The following is a 14,805-nucleotide window of genomic DNA, read 5'->3' as shown; positions in this document are numbered from 1 at the left end:
TTTCCTGGGAGTTTGGTGTATCAATGGAATCCAGAGAACTAAGCAGGACTTAATCTCTGGGCAGCCTGTGACCTACTAAATCTTTTCCTATTTGTAGATGTATATGTGCCCAGGAATTGTAAAGTAGCCCTAGAGTCTGTCCTTCAGTATGTGCAAGGACTCATCAAGGGTCTAAGAGAAAAGCTTACTACTGTCAAAGGGGAGGCCCTCAACAGTGTTCTGGACTTTTATTGGCAACCCAGAGGGTTGGAGCCATGATGCTGTGTCCATTACTACTGCTGTGGAGATGGACCTGGCAGCAGTGTCTGCAGTACCCAACAATGTTTGAAGAGTGGTCCTGGCCAATGATTGGCCCTCTGAGATGATGGACTGCAATTGCCCCCAATGTTCCTGCAGCAGATGTTCAATAAAGGCCATACATCTATTATAGTTTGTAAAATTATATTGGGATATGACTGCCTGATAGTGCATGGTCCTGAATTGTAGGGTTGCTGAGGAGTAGGACTTCTGTCCAAAAAGATCTGTTGTCTTTTGGTGTGACTCTGGTAGACCAGGTGCCAACTCATGCCAAGGCCCGAGCCTCTTTCAACACTGATACATGCATAGCTGGAAACCAGTCTGGCTCATCTATGTGCTAGTATTGTTAAAATAGATTTTAGAGTTATAAGACTGTGGTTAGTCTTTATGAAATACTTATAGGGTGCTGCACATATTAATCTTACTTGTAACATCTGTGTCCCATTTTATAAGGTAATATTTAAGTGTTTTCTCTGTAACTATAAAAATGTTTGCTAAGACTGTAAACCTCCACAGTCAGGAGAGAAGTATTACCAAGTGTGAAATACTAGTTTACCACAAGAAGTGTCATCTCCTCCCAACAAAAGAAGGCCTATAGAAACCAGACAAAGCACTGAGGAACATCAGTGAACAAAAGATTTTGTTGATTGTTTCCCCCACACCAATGAAGAGGGTACATACACAAGCCCTCATCCCATCACTGCTTGAATGCTGAGGGAACGGAATAAAAATCCCTGATAAAGAGAAATTATCATTACTATGCTGCTTGGAATTCAGAGAGGGCAATATTTCTAAGCATAAGCAAGGGATCCCCAAACTGCTTAATTTTGGTTAGCCCTAAAGGACATGTAGAGCTTGCATACATAGCAGCTACTATCACCTTTTGGAGCCTAAGACTGTAACTCATGTGTGTGTGTAAATTTATCTGTTTTAACCTTGTAAATAACTCTAATTTCTTTTTCCTAGTTAATATACCTTTAGTTGGTTTAATATAGGATTGGCTACAAGCGTTGTCTTTGGTGAGAGATTTAAGGTACAACTGACCTGGGGTAAGTGACTGGTCCTTTGGGACTGGCTGCAACCTGATTTTTTGGTGAAAGGGACCATCTATCACAAAGGCAGGCTTGCCTGGGTGGCAGGATAGACCAGAGTACCCAAGGGGACTGACTGTGACTCCATGTTAAAGCTGTTGCAGTGCTTGAGGAGTTCACACTTGATACTTGGTTGGTGAAATATAATTATACACCACACAACCAGTTTGGGGTTTGTGCCCTGGTTTGTAATAGTCTGCCCTGAGGTTGGCATTCATGTTCGTGAGCCACTCCAGACAACTTGACATGGGTAAACTTGGTGAAGTGTTGCTTACCCTGCTCATTTACTACATTCACCACCAGGGAGTTAGGTGGAGGATGGGAGAACAAAAAGTCAGAGTCCTTAGAGGGAACATAATACTTCTTATCTGTCTGTTTACATGATAGTAGAATAGTAACAGGTGCTTGCCACACAGTGTTAGCTGGATCCAGGAGCATCTCATTAATGGGTGACACCACCATGGGTGGTGTTCCTGACTGCAGGATATCCAAGTTTGTGCTCTGAATCCTTAACCTATTTGAGTGCAATTTGAAGAGCGTCAGCTACCATCTTTATGAGGTCTTGAAATTTCAAAAAAAAATTGGTAATGAAAGACGGCAGAGGCATAATAGCCTTGTCTGGAGCAGAAGATGAAACAGGTGTTTGAGGGGTGGCCTCTGAATCCACCTTGGCCTCCTGCTCCTCAAATGTCTCCTCCTGTCATGGAGCCTGGTTGGGGAGGAGAGTACTGTATGACTCTAGCCTCCCTATGACACACTACCAGTGGTCTGGCAAATTGCTGCTGATAAGCAGCCCCGCGATCCCATTCAGGGGCCCATGTTGGGGTGGCATGCAGCGTTGGTTCTGCCACCCTTGCTGACAAGCACCATCTTCCCTGTGATTTTCAAAGAATGGGTTCCTGAAATGTGAGGTTGGAAACCCCTGCACAGAAATAGAAGAGACTGACCGTACGTTTCCTTTATCCTATATCATCCAATGGAATATTGTCCAATGGAAGAGCAACTGCAGAAAAGGGTGAAGAGTCCTGAAGTACCAGAGGACAGTGGCTGTCTGGAGATAAGGGTCTCGGTACCAAGAGCCAGTCATTACCCACGAGGAGTGGGGACTCCGGGTTTGTCTATTGCAGATAGATCCTTAGTGTATCTGAACTCTTCTGGTTCCAAGTACAGGACTGGTACTGATGCAGTAGCCAAGGATGCAGTAGCTGAAGCTGATGGTACCATTGATGGGGGGGGAGGGAGGTGCACTGATGGTATCTGGTGCCATTGCTTGCTCGGTACTGAGGGTGCCAAATGAGTAGGCACCAATGGCAGGGCTGAGCCCAATAGTTCCAATCCATCATGTTTATACTTGCCCTCCTTGTCCTTGGCAGAGAGTTCTGCTGCCCTGTCGGAGCCATGTCTCTCCTTTGAGTTCTGGGACTTTCTGGTCCTGCTGGTACTGGATGAGGAGTCCCATGACTCAATAGTACCAAGCTCAGAGGTCAAGGCTTCAAAGACCATTGATCTTGGACTTGGGTTTGTTCAGAGCCGGCTCCATAGATGAGAGTCTGCACCCCTCTTTTTGGAAGTCTTCCCTGAAGCCTCCAAAGTCTTTCCTTTCTTAGGGAAAGCCTCCACCGAGGTTGAAGGGGAGCTGGATCTATCTGGAGACAGAGGTACAGGAGGGAGTCTCCTGACCTGACTCAGAAGTTGGTTGAAGGGAGCATTCCATCATGAAGAATCAGAGTTTAATCTCCCTATTCTTCCTTGCTTGGGATTTGAGGGCCAGGCAGAAGTTGCACTTCTGGGAGATGTGAGACTCCCCCCAACAATGGACACGCTTAGGGCTGGTCTACACTAAAGCTGTAAATCGACCTAAGTTACGCTACTTCAGTTACGTAACTGAAGTCGACATAACTTAGATCAATTTACAGAGGTGTCTACACTGTGCTACTTGACAGGAGACACTCTCCCTCTAACTTACCTTCCGCCTCTTGGGAAGGTGGAGTACAGACATCGAGGGGAGAGCACTCTGCCATCGATTTAGCTTGTCTTCACCAGACCCACTAAATCAACACCACTGCATGAATCACAGCAGTGCCAATTTAGCCAAAAGTATAGACAAGCCCCAAGAGTGGCTGTTGTTCATAGGTGTAGCCCCTCAACAAGAGAGGCAGCATTTAAAACGTGGTGAGCCAGGCACCCCCTGCCAGGAGAATAAGGCTTCCCAAGGGAAGGAGCGGAACAAAACAATCCTCTCACTACTTATCTTTAACTGACTATAACTATCACTAACAACTACATATATTAACTAATCCTAAACAAACTACTACTACTCTAATCATCAGAGGAGTGAAGTTCTGGAACAGCCTTCCAAGGGGAGCAGTGGGGGCAAAAGACATATCTGGCTTCAAGACTTGATAAGTTTATGGAGGGGATGGTATGATAGGATAGCCTAATTTTGGCAATTAATTGGTCTTTGACTATTAGTGGTAAATATGCCCAATGGCCTGTGATGGCATGTTAGATGGGGTGGGATCTGAGTTACTACAGAGAATTCTTTCCTGGGTGTCTGGCTGGTGAGTCTTGCCCACATGCTCAGGGTTTAGCTGATCGCCATATTTGGGGTCGGGAAGGAATTTTCCTCCAGGGCAGATTGGCAGAGGCCCTGGGGGGTTTTCGCCTTCCTCTGCAGTGTGGGGCACAGGTCACTTGCTGGAAGATTCTCTGCACCTTGAAGTCTTTAAACCATAATTTGAGGACTTCAGTGGCTCAGACACAGGTTTGATACAGGAGTGGGTGGGTGAGATTCTGTGGCTTGCGTTGTGCAGGAGGTCAGACTAGATGATTAATAATGGTCCCTTCTGACCTTAAAGTCTATGATTCTAAAAACTGAATACCAGATAGTCGAGACATGCTCAAAGCAAACACACGAAGACTCTGCCTCAGAAGGAGAAAGAACTCAGGGCAGTTTGCCCCCTCATCCTTATATAGTCTATTGTTGTGTCGCACAAGGAAGCACAGGGAACATGTGCGGCTGAAGGAACACTGCTAATGGAAAAGCTTGGCTCAAGGGCTCAAGAGGCACATATGCACCTGAAATGGACACCCACAGAGACACTACTTGAAGGAGAATGTTTATTCCTTCTATTTGTAGCAAAACTCTTGTCTTATGAAAAGAAAACCCAAGTTCTAACAGAATTGAGCCTTTAACAATGTAAAAGAGCTTTGTTTTTAATATCTTATAAAGATAGATTATTATTCATTTGTATTATGGAACCAGCCAGGTTAGGCCCCATTGTGCTAGCATTGTATAATATTATTATAAGAGACAGTGCCTTTACTGAAGACCTTAAAATCTTAATAGGCAAGACAGACAAAGGGTGGGAGAAAGTAGGTATTATCCCCATGTTACAGGTGGGGAACCAAAGCACAGAGCAATTAAATTACATGTCTAAAGTCACACAGGAAGTTAGTGGATGAATAGGGAATTGAACCCTGGTCTTTTAATTCCCAATGAGTAGCCTTCCTATGGGAATAGCCTTCCTATGGGAATACCCTTCCTCTCAACCCTCTCTGTGAATAAACCATTTATTCATGCAAATAAAAATTAAACTAATGAATGTCTCCATTTTAATCATGACACCCTGTACAAGAACTTTCCACTTGCATCTTGTTAATTTCACATCTAGAACATCTGATGTGTAGAAGCCCTAAACTGAAAAAAAGACTGATTAAATGTGTTCTGTCCCATTATATTTATTTCATCCACTAACAGCAGGCGCATACTGTAGCAGCATTTCTTTTACTCTTTATATAGCATTCAGCCAGAGTAAATTCATATTGCAAGTGAATAATGATGTACCTCGCTCATTTTAAATTTCAATAATTGAATGAGAAACAGGGAGACCTATTGAAAGGACTGTCTGCTGGTCAAAGACTAATGAGATTTTTTTTTTTTTTTAATCTGAGTCATCGGTGTCATGGTAACAATGCATTATCAAAATCTGATTAGTATGCCCAGCAGCCTTATAAGTGATAGCATGTTCTTCTAATTGTATTTTCTGTTCTCAGAGAGGAGTTTTATGGTCATAAGAGGTGAGAGGATGGCAGTGTTCTGCTGTTTATCTGTAAGTTTGATATGGAATGTACTGCAGGCTCCTATGTTCAATACAACCTGAGCTGCCATTCATTGAAGAAAAAAAAAAGTCTTCTGTGGTATTTAGGGAAATGGAAGACCCAACTTCCCATTCTTCCTCCCTTCCCTTGCCGTCCCCCACCCATTTTATTATTTTTGCCTCCTAGTTTTGAATTCACTCAAATATCAGAGTGATGCCCCTTTGATACATAGTACTGCTTCTAAGTATTAGAAGGGTATTCTGAAGCAAAAGCACCATCTTTAGGGTCCGAACCTGCATTACTTGTGCACCTGAAACTCCCAGTTAAGGCAAGGGGAATTTTGGGTACATAAGGAAATGCAGGATCAAGTCTGCAACATTCCATCTTACTCAATAATATTCCATTTCCGGAAAGCACATAAGCACACATGTAAGTCCCACTGAAGAAAATGGTGCAAGCTGAAAATTAAGCACATACTTAAGTTCTCTCGCAAATGAACATATGAGAAGCCAACAGAAGCTTTGAAATTGAAAAGATTTTTTTTTAACATTACTTCTGAAGAATAGCATAGATAGTGCCTCACCATGAAAAAAAATGCAGATTTGGAGGCTTAATAAGGCTTTAAGTTAAAATTTGGGCTGCGGAGTCAAGCAGATATTCACTACGTTAAAATACAAAGAGCTCTAACTACAACTGCAAGCCATGGTTTACAACATAAATCTGATGCAAAATCATTTTACTGTATACATCTCCAATCTCAGGAGATGAAAAGCTAAGTTTTCGAGTGAACAATTAAATTACATTTTTCTACAGAATAACCATTAACTCTAAATTATTTTTGGACTATTTCAGTAGCTTATGACTGTTTCCTGTTCTGAACATTACCTTTTGTCTGCAAAATCATTTGACCTTCTATAAAGAGGTTGGGGGGAAGCCCACACACCTATTCCTTAGGGAAATTTAAATATTTTAAATAAGATCCACAAAAATGATGAATACAAGGAAGTCAACTGTCCTATACAACTAAAGAACACGCAATGTTTGTCACGGTGCAGGGACACACAGAGAATGAACACAGCTAGACTTAAAAAGCTCAGTACTGTTTGTTTGATGCAATGACATGTGCACCAAGTTTGGGATGTACAAAATATCCAAAGCAATCAATCTTAAGTCAACACAGTGAAAGCCAAAGGAACGTTTATCTACATGTTTGGAAATTCAGCAGAGAGCACAGGGTTACACAGAGAATAGAAAGTCATCAAAGCAGGCCACCGAGGGACGAAAAGGCAAACAAGCACTTCCCCAGAAGGGATTAGCGCTGGTTGAGGGTACTGTTTGTACTAACCTTGGATGGAAGCAGCAGCCAGAAAGCCAATCAGTGTGGCCTTCGCCTGTCATAATGATGTTCCCATTAGGAAAGGCCCACATCTTCCAGAGGCGGTCATCACTTGCAGTTACCACAATGTCTTTCCGAGGATGCAAAGCCAAACTACAGAAGAAAAGAAAGACATATAAGACTCTGACTCAATTTAATCTTATTATATGAAATCTAAAGCAACATGATTTGATTTTAGCAATAACAAGGTCTACATTATTATGCTTTTGGATGGTGTGTGTAATATTTATGCTCCCAAAGGATACAAATCCTTTACCTATTACAGGCCTGATCCTGTTTCTATTGAAGTAAATAGAAACTCTATTTACTCCCATTGACTTCAGTGGAACCAATACCGGGCTCAAACTCTTAAGGCCCCTATTCAGTAAGGCACCTAAACACATGGTTAAGTGCTTTCCTGAATTGATCCCCTAAATGAGTGCAATAAATAATTTAAAAATATAAATTATGAACCAACAAAAGCAATGTGAACCACTAACACTGTTCCAGAAATAATATCCTCCTGAAACATTAGCCTGTTGGGCCTTCTCAAGAGAGATGGGTTATAGGAGATCAGACTCTGTGCTAGTCTATTGTGTCCATGAGCTTACGATCTCCTCAGCACACGGACATTACTGAAATCTGAATTGCACCACAGTAGCTCTGGTTTATTGTTAATACTTCAGCCACTACTAGGCTAAGTTCAGTAAATCCATTTCAATTCTACTCTCTGGCTGTTCCACAGATTTTCCTTTTGTGTAATGAAGTAATGAGAACACACTGGCTAAGACATTATGCATCTATTATAACCCTTAACTGAAAAGTCATACCAACACCATCTATTTTTGGTTTGGCCATTGTGAACCTACAAAAGAAAATGTGAACCTGTGACAATGAACATTACCAAATTCTTTTTATTTTGGCTTAACTATTTGACTTAAATCGGTATAGTGATTTATTATTTACTGAGCATCAACACTGTGCTTGGTCCTATGTCCAAGAAGGACATAGACTCATGGAGCAAATGGCTTAAATAGACCAACAATACAGTTCAAAATCAAAATGCAATGAGGGATGAGAAACTATTTTTTTAGACAGATGAGAGAGATAACATAAGCACCTCAACATTAGAGTTGATCTAATGGTAGGTTGCACAGAAGAAGTGTTTTAAGGTGGGATCAGAATGGAGAGAACGGATACCTAGCAGCCAAGTAGAAGAGAGTTCGACTCATAAGAAGTATATGAATGTCACGCCAGAAAAATCTCGTTTCTATAGCCTGTTTCTTCTACACATAAATAATCTATCAATAATTATTCCACAGACCAGCATTCCTTCCTCTGGTAGGCTAAGGATCTAACACTTCTTCAAATCTATCCTAAAAACTCACTTATTCCAGTTAGCTTTCCATCAAGAAATACCCACATATGCTCTCCTATCTCAAAGCACCAACTCAATGTACAGAAATATCTTCAGTTTCCAGGGATTTAACAATTAGACACTCATTTGGACAACGATTTTGAATCAAAGAAGGAAGAGATCTTGGCGCTCTTGGGCAAAGAGGAGGATTTTGCCCTCCCATTTACTGGGGGAGGAGAAAGAGGAAATGATATTATTCACATCCTTACAGTGATGAATACAGAATAATTACATAAATTAGACTGGTCAGAATTTAGTCTGCAGCTGAGGAGGGAGTAGAAGGAAATGTCACAAGAAAAGAAAGATCCCCAGCCTATTACAAGGCAAAGGAGAGGCGTAATTGGTATGGTCAACTTGCCTCAACCCAGAATTCTCATTGATATAGGACTCCACCAGACCACAGGAAAATCGGTGTCTGAGGCCTTGCTAGGGAAGTAGTATTATTGCCAAGGTGGGGGTGAGGCAACCAGCAAGGAGGCCCAGGGCTACAAAGGACGGTTCAGAATAACAGCAGCCATAAAGGGGAGTCCATGGAGGTCCAGAGGAGCCCAGCAGGGCTTACAGACAGACTTCACCTCACCCTCAGAAGATATCATGGCAGGCTGGGTTAAATTGGAGCTTCCCAACTGGCAAACACATGTGGGCAAAGCCACTGGCAGCATGGCAGGCAGGAGCAGAGCCAGTGCACATGTGATGATGGAGCAGACCTAGGAACAGTTTTCACCAGGCTGCCACTGAGATTCCTCTGGTGTAAGATGGAGGAGGAGAATGGTAGGAAAGAGGAAGAAACAGAAGTAGGTTCCCAGTAAGGCCTGTAGAAATGAGGTCTGCTCAAAGGCAGGGAGTTCCTGCAGTGAAGCAGCTGTACAGCTCTAGTGCACGAAGCATTTTTTTAGGCAGCACTAGTACCTGCCTACAATGGGAAAACTGAAAGCCTGAGGTTTTCTGCTTGGTTAATCTCATTGTTGGGAACAGCTGGATTTCTCTGCTGTTTACAAATTACAAAAATATCATTGAATACCTCTTGAAATCTTGATGTCAACCTAAACCCAATACTTTATCTTCTGACTCCCTCTCTCATCTCTAAGTTTGTCTGTTCTGCCTTTCACAGTACTTCCATAAGTACTTAACTGGGTGTCTACAGTGATCAACAGGTTCTGACCTCAGCTATCAATCCCTTTTGTAAGTCTTCCTACATTCTGAGACCTGCTAAACAATCTCATTCACATCACCTTCACTTCTTATGTTCAATTCAAGATTGCTCTGATGGTTTACTCTGGATTCATATCCACCTCCTCATTCCACTCTTCCAACCTGGCTGCTGCTTCATGGCTTCCTTACAACTGTCCACAGCTGGAAGTTGCTCATTTGCTCATCCAGCCCCATCTGTTTGGAACATTTTCTTCCCTGCCCTCCAAGGCACCACAACACTTCCCTCTCTTCAAAGCCAGCCTTTAAACCTTCTTTTCCTCTTAGCAGTTCTAAAGCGTTTTGTGATGCTGTTTGTTAAAAATGCTCTGTAAAAATAAAGTGTATTATATATCAGAGGAAAAAAACTCTTGCAATGGGAATGGAACTCACACTGTACATTTTATAGACTTTTCTTTTTAATTGCAGAGCTCCTGTAAAATGATGCTGCAACCCAAGTGTGTATTTTTTTTCCTTTCCCCCAATGGAATTGTACAGGCATAAAGCTAACACCATTTAATTAACAGCAGGCTGGGTGACATCACCACCACTGAGCTGCTTCTCAAAATGGGAAGCACATTCATCCAAAAAACGAGTGCCATACACCACATTAATTAGGTGCCCTTGTCTTCATTTTTGGCAACCTGGCATTGAATTGATTCTTGCTTCATCTTTGTACACAGGGTCTAATTATTTCCAGCACAGAATACTCTGGGTAGATTGGGGTGAAAAATCAATAACAGGACGTGTGTTATATGAACATTTGTTTCCTCCTCCTCCTCTTTTTGTGTGTAAGTGTGTGTGTGGTGGGAGGAAGGGACTTAGCCAGCAATAGGAGAACTCTCAGACATTTGCTACTGTCAAGTTGTGGAAACAGGTATATTTATATACCCATTTCAACAGCAGAAATCATTTAAATTTCTTCATCACTTGCAGTGGCAGATATGTAGTGCTTGCAGTAATTTGCTTTAAAAACATTAATGTATTATATTAATGTATCTTGACTGAACAGTAAACAAACATACAGCATCTTAAGGTGCAGGCAAAAGGTAATTTCAATATAAAATACATACTACATGAAAAGCTTAAAATAACATTTTTAAGGTTGTGATGTCAAGCACTCAACAGTTAGGAAATGCCAGAATTAAGGTTGCCTGTGCAACCTTAATTTGGCCCCTTTTGTGCATATTCTGGTAACAAACTATTATATCCACAGAACCCTGGCCTCATTCAGTGCACAGGATGGACGGAGGTGAGTGAACAGATAGTTAATGTTGCAAAAATATGAATTTATCTTCACAATATCTCTCTGAAGCATATTTTGTCCCCATTACACAGAAGAAACTGAGGCACAGAAGGATTAAAGACAAAAGTTGCTTATTAATTTTTTGTGTCTTTATTGAGACACCTACGGCTGATTTTTCAGAGGACTTACATTTTTATAGGACTTTATGTGTTCAAATCACAGCTCCCACTGAGGATCAGCACTTCTTCAAATCTGGGCCCAGGTGCCTCAAGTTGGGCACTCAGAAAACAAGGAATACAAAATTAGTGGCCAATTATGAAAAGTTTGGTTTAAGTGACTTGCCCAGCACCACATAAGAACCCTGTTGCAAAGGTAGGAATAAAATCCAATTCTCCAGGATGACATTCAACTGCATTAGCCATGAGACCATCCTCTGTCTTCCTAAAATCCCCTGCCTCACTCACTATGCACCACCAATTTCTGCAACAAATGAGGCAGGAATCCCTACAGAGAACAGCCTCATTTACGACACAAAACTGATTCATCCCCAGATCCAGTCCAGCCTGTGTACTGAACGAGGCAGGGCTTCTGTGGGAAAATAGTTTGTGATTATGTAATTTAAGAATGTATCACAATGCACACACAAAGGGGCTGAATTAAGGTTGCATGGGCAAGCTTAATACTGGCATTTCCTAACATTTGAGTGTTTGGCTACATTTTAAATGTAGGTTTCTTGGGATGCTATTTCCTAAGATTTTTACAAATAAACTGAAGTCAGAAAGTCCATCATGTGGGGCCACATTGTGTTCCCATATGGGACATCAGTAGGATGTTGCTAGGCAACATTAGCTTCACCTAACACCTCCACCTATGATAAGAAGATTATACTAGGAAATTAGTACTTCAGATTGGCAACTGGATTCTGGAAAGTTTGTGCTACCAAATGAAGAAATATGCTAACTATATTTTCCTGAAAAATATTTGCCACATATTAGTCAAACTATAGTAAGTCCTTTAATTATAAGCCCTTCTAAACATCTCGCTCAGCAAAACAAATCACCCTGTTTATTTGTGATGGTAACTAAGCCTTCTTTGAAATTATCTGATTAAACCCCTGGAATTTGTTGGGGGCCTTTATGGCTACATTTTATACTTGCTATGAATTTCTAGAGGATGGCCAGAAGACAAAGTCAGTAAGGACCAAAACCAGTAAAAAGATTAAGTACAGTGTATTCTTAAGTACTAGGAACACTGGCAGTCCTGTTGAAGTCAGTGGGACTATTCACACATGTGTGTGTGTGCGCGTATGTAAGAGCTTTGCTGAGCTGAGTTTTAAAAACAATGATTTTAGTGTTGCATAGAGGAAGTTTTGGTCTATTCCCAAGTCTCTCAGTCATTAGTAACAAGCAGTGAGCTCTAACAAATCTAACTCATTACTATAGTTTCTAGTAGATAGAATAGCTTTGTTTGGATTGCATGTCTCCCTCCTCTGATGGAAGTAGCTTTTTGCATCCCAGTGCCAACATTAGACATGGTCCAACTAGGCAGATGCCCACATATATAAGATCACCCCCAGGAACTTCCGTATGTGCATTTACTACTCAAAGTACAAACAGGGACAGTCAGAAGCTGAGACAAGCAAACAGAGGGAGCAGACTGATGTGCACTCATTGGAAAAGCTATTGAGAAGAACCATGACACATAACGGTCTGACGCTGTTGAAAATGCAAAGGCTGAACCATGAGTGCCATTTACTTTCTCCCTGGGAGCACAAGGCCGGGTGAGGTGAAGGTGAAACAGAAGCCCATGGGGAAAATGGAGCCCTCAGACAATGAAAATCCCTCTGCTTGCTTCTTTCAGCAATTGGGATGGAAGAGAAGCAAAAGAGAAAGTCCTTACCCCCACCCACTACTGAGGAGAAGTTATTGTCCAAATTCACCCTGTCTGAGATTAGCCTTATTGATAATTAAAAAACAAACCATCAAAAAACCTCACCCTTAACAACCCCCTAGACTTTGCAGTTCCTCTCCTAAACTACTTCCCTCTGCTAGAGGCAGCTCATTCCACCTCCTTTAGGTCTTGGTTGGAGCTAATTGGTCCCACCTGCCAGCTTATCTCAGCAATAATTATTACCCTGACTTCTAATGCAGGGGTTTAGAACCTGAGCCTAGGATTATCTAGCCAAAAAATCCCTGCATTCCTACTCAGGGCCTCAACGTCTGCCTTCTTGTTACAAAATGAGAGAGAAAGAGAAGGGGGGGGCGAGGAGGGGAAAAGAAAATATGGAGTGAAAGCAAAATAAAAGTACAACAAAAAGTAAAGCAAAACCAAACAACCAGAAAATAAACAATGGAATAGGGTATGGGCAAACCCCACAACATTCAGATAAACAGATCAAATTATTTCATATTCCTATATGCAGGGCCGGCTCCAGGCACCAGCAAACCAAGCACGTGCTTGGGGGTGGCACATTTTCAGGGGCAGCATTCCGGCCATCCTTTTTTTTTTTCTTTTTTTTTTTTGCTTGGGGCGGCAAAAGCCTAGAGCCGGCCCTGGCAGCAGCGCGTCCTGCACGGGGGGTGCCCTGGGGCCACTGCGGTTCGCGTCAGGGAGCAGTGCCCGCACCTTATGGCCGGGCAGGCTCCAAGAGGGACACGTGGGCTGAGGGCCGCCCCAGGGGGCGCATGGAGCTGCCTGCAGGTGCCGCAGGGCGGCTGCCCCCCAGCACTGCAGCTGGGGCTGGCAAAGTGGCCCGAGCCACCGAGGGACTGAGGCAGGACGGACAGGAGCAGCAGCAGCTGCGGGGACATAGAGGAGACTGGTGCCCAGGGCACTGCCGTCCGGGGCCCGCATCCCGCTCTCCGGGGCTCCGCTCCTTCTGGTGCTGCCCTGCCCCAGCTCCTCAACCCTCTGCCAGGCGGTCCCCCCAGCTCTACCCTCCCAGGTCCCGGCCGGTCCTGGAGGCGGGAGCCCTGGCTGGAGGGACCCTGGGCTGAGGCACGGCCCGGGAGCCCCGCTGCTTACTCCAACCCTGCCAGCGCCGGACCGGCTGGAGGTGAGGGGGAAGTGGGCGGAGTCAGCACTGGTGGGGGGGGAGCCCAGGGCTGGGACGGCAGGTGGTGTGGGGGGGAGAGCCCAGGGTTGGGGCGGCAGAGGGTGTGGGTGGGAGAGGGTGGGGTGAGGGGGAGAGCCCAGCGCTGGGGCGGCAGGGGGGGAGCCCAGGGCTGAAGTGTGGAGGGGCAGCCAAAACATTTTTTGCTTGGGGCGGCAAAAAACCTAGAGCTGGCCCTGCCTATATGCTGGCCTATGTTTCAGGGTGGATCTCAATTATGGGTTTTTAAAAATATATATATTCTATTGATATTGTGGCCCTCCTTGTGAGTTAGAAGTGGGGAAGAAGAAAAGGTGCAAAATGGTGGTTCTCTGTAGGGCACCTACAGCCCTCTCTGCAGACCATCCAGCAATCCTTTGTAGACCACAATTCATCAACTCTCCTAATCCTCCAAAGGCTTTCAATCCACTTCTCCAGAGATGAAAGGCTGAGCAATTAGCCTATGGAGCTATCCAACCCAGCCCCCACCTATATCCTGCATGCAAAATGTTTAGTCTCAGCTGCCTGCTACTCATGGATTCACAATTGGTATGCACACTCATGAAGCTGCACTTCACTTATCTGCACTTTCTTAATCCATCTACTTTATAACTCACCCAAATATGGCCCCCCACTCAACAAAATGTAATAGCAGAGTGCTACATTGCAATGCAGTTTTGTTATCAACACTACATGGTTATACAAAATATCATTAATTAAAAATAAGCTACAATTATATGAACAAAACTTTTATAGGTTTTTTGTTTGTTCACTTACCTGAAAACCAGCAAAATTCAGTAAGTTGCAATGAAGTAGCTAGGTTTTACTGTATTTGATTTGATTATGAACAGAAATCTAGATTTCTTTAAATATTTTTCTCCTTAATAGCAAAAACTGGTCCAATATATAATCAAACCTGAGTAAATGGCCTATTCAAAGGTATGATGCTGATGTTAAATATGCTGTAGGCCCCGATTCTGCAAAGATTTATGCACGTGG

The 14,805-nt window shown here is 43.2% G+C and overlaps 1 protein-coding gene across 1 annotated transcript in view; it reads right to left on the bottom strand.

Annotated features, from left to right (window-relative positions):
• Positions 1-14,805, bottom strand: part of SPAG16 (sperm associated antigen 16) — a 702,831-nt gene that overhangs the window by 292,866 nt on the left and 395,160 nt on the right. The window contains 1 exon segment of the mRNA XM_026647788.1: positions 6,835-6,978. Coding sequence (XP_026503573.1) covers positions 6,835-6,978 — 144 coding nt within the window.

The sequence above is a fragment of the Terrapene carolina genome, unplaced genomic scaffold, assembly GCF_002925995.2.
Source record: "Terrapene carolina triunguis isolate 2854851 unplaced genomic scaffold, T_m_triunguis-2.0 Scaffold62, whole genome shotgun sequence".
NCBI lineage: Eukaryota > Metazoa > Chordata > Testudines > Emydidae > Terrapene > Terrapene triunguis.
The sequence above is the reverse complement of the archived record's forward strand: the minus strand, read 5'-3'. Positions and strand labels throughout refer to the sequence as shown.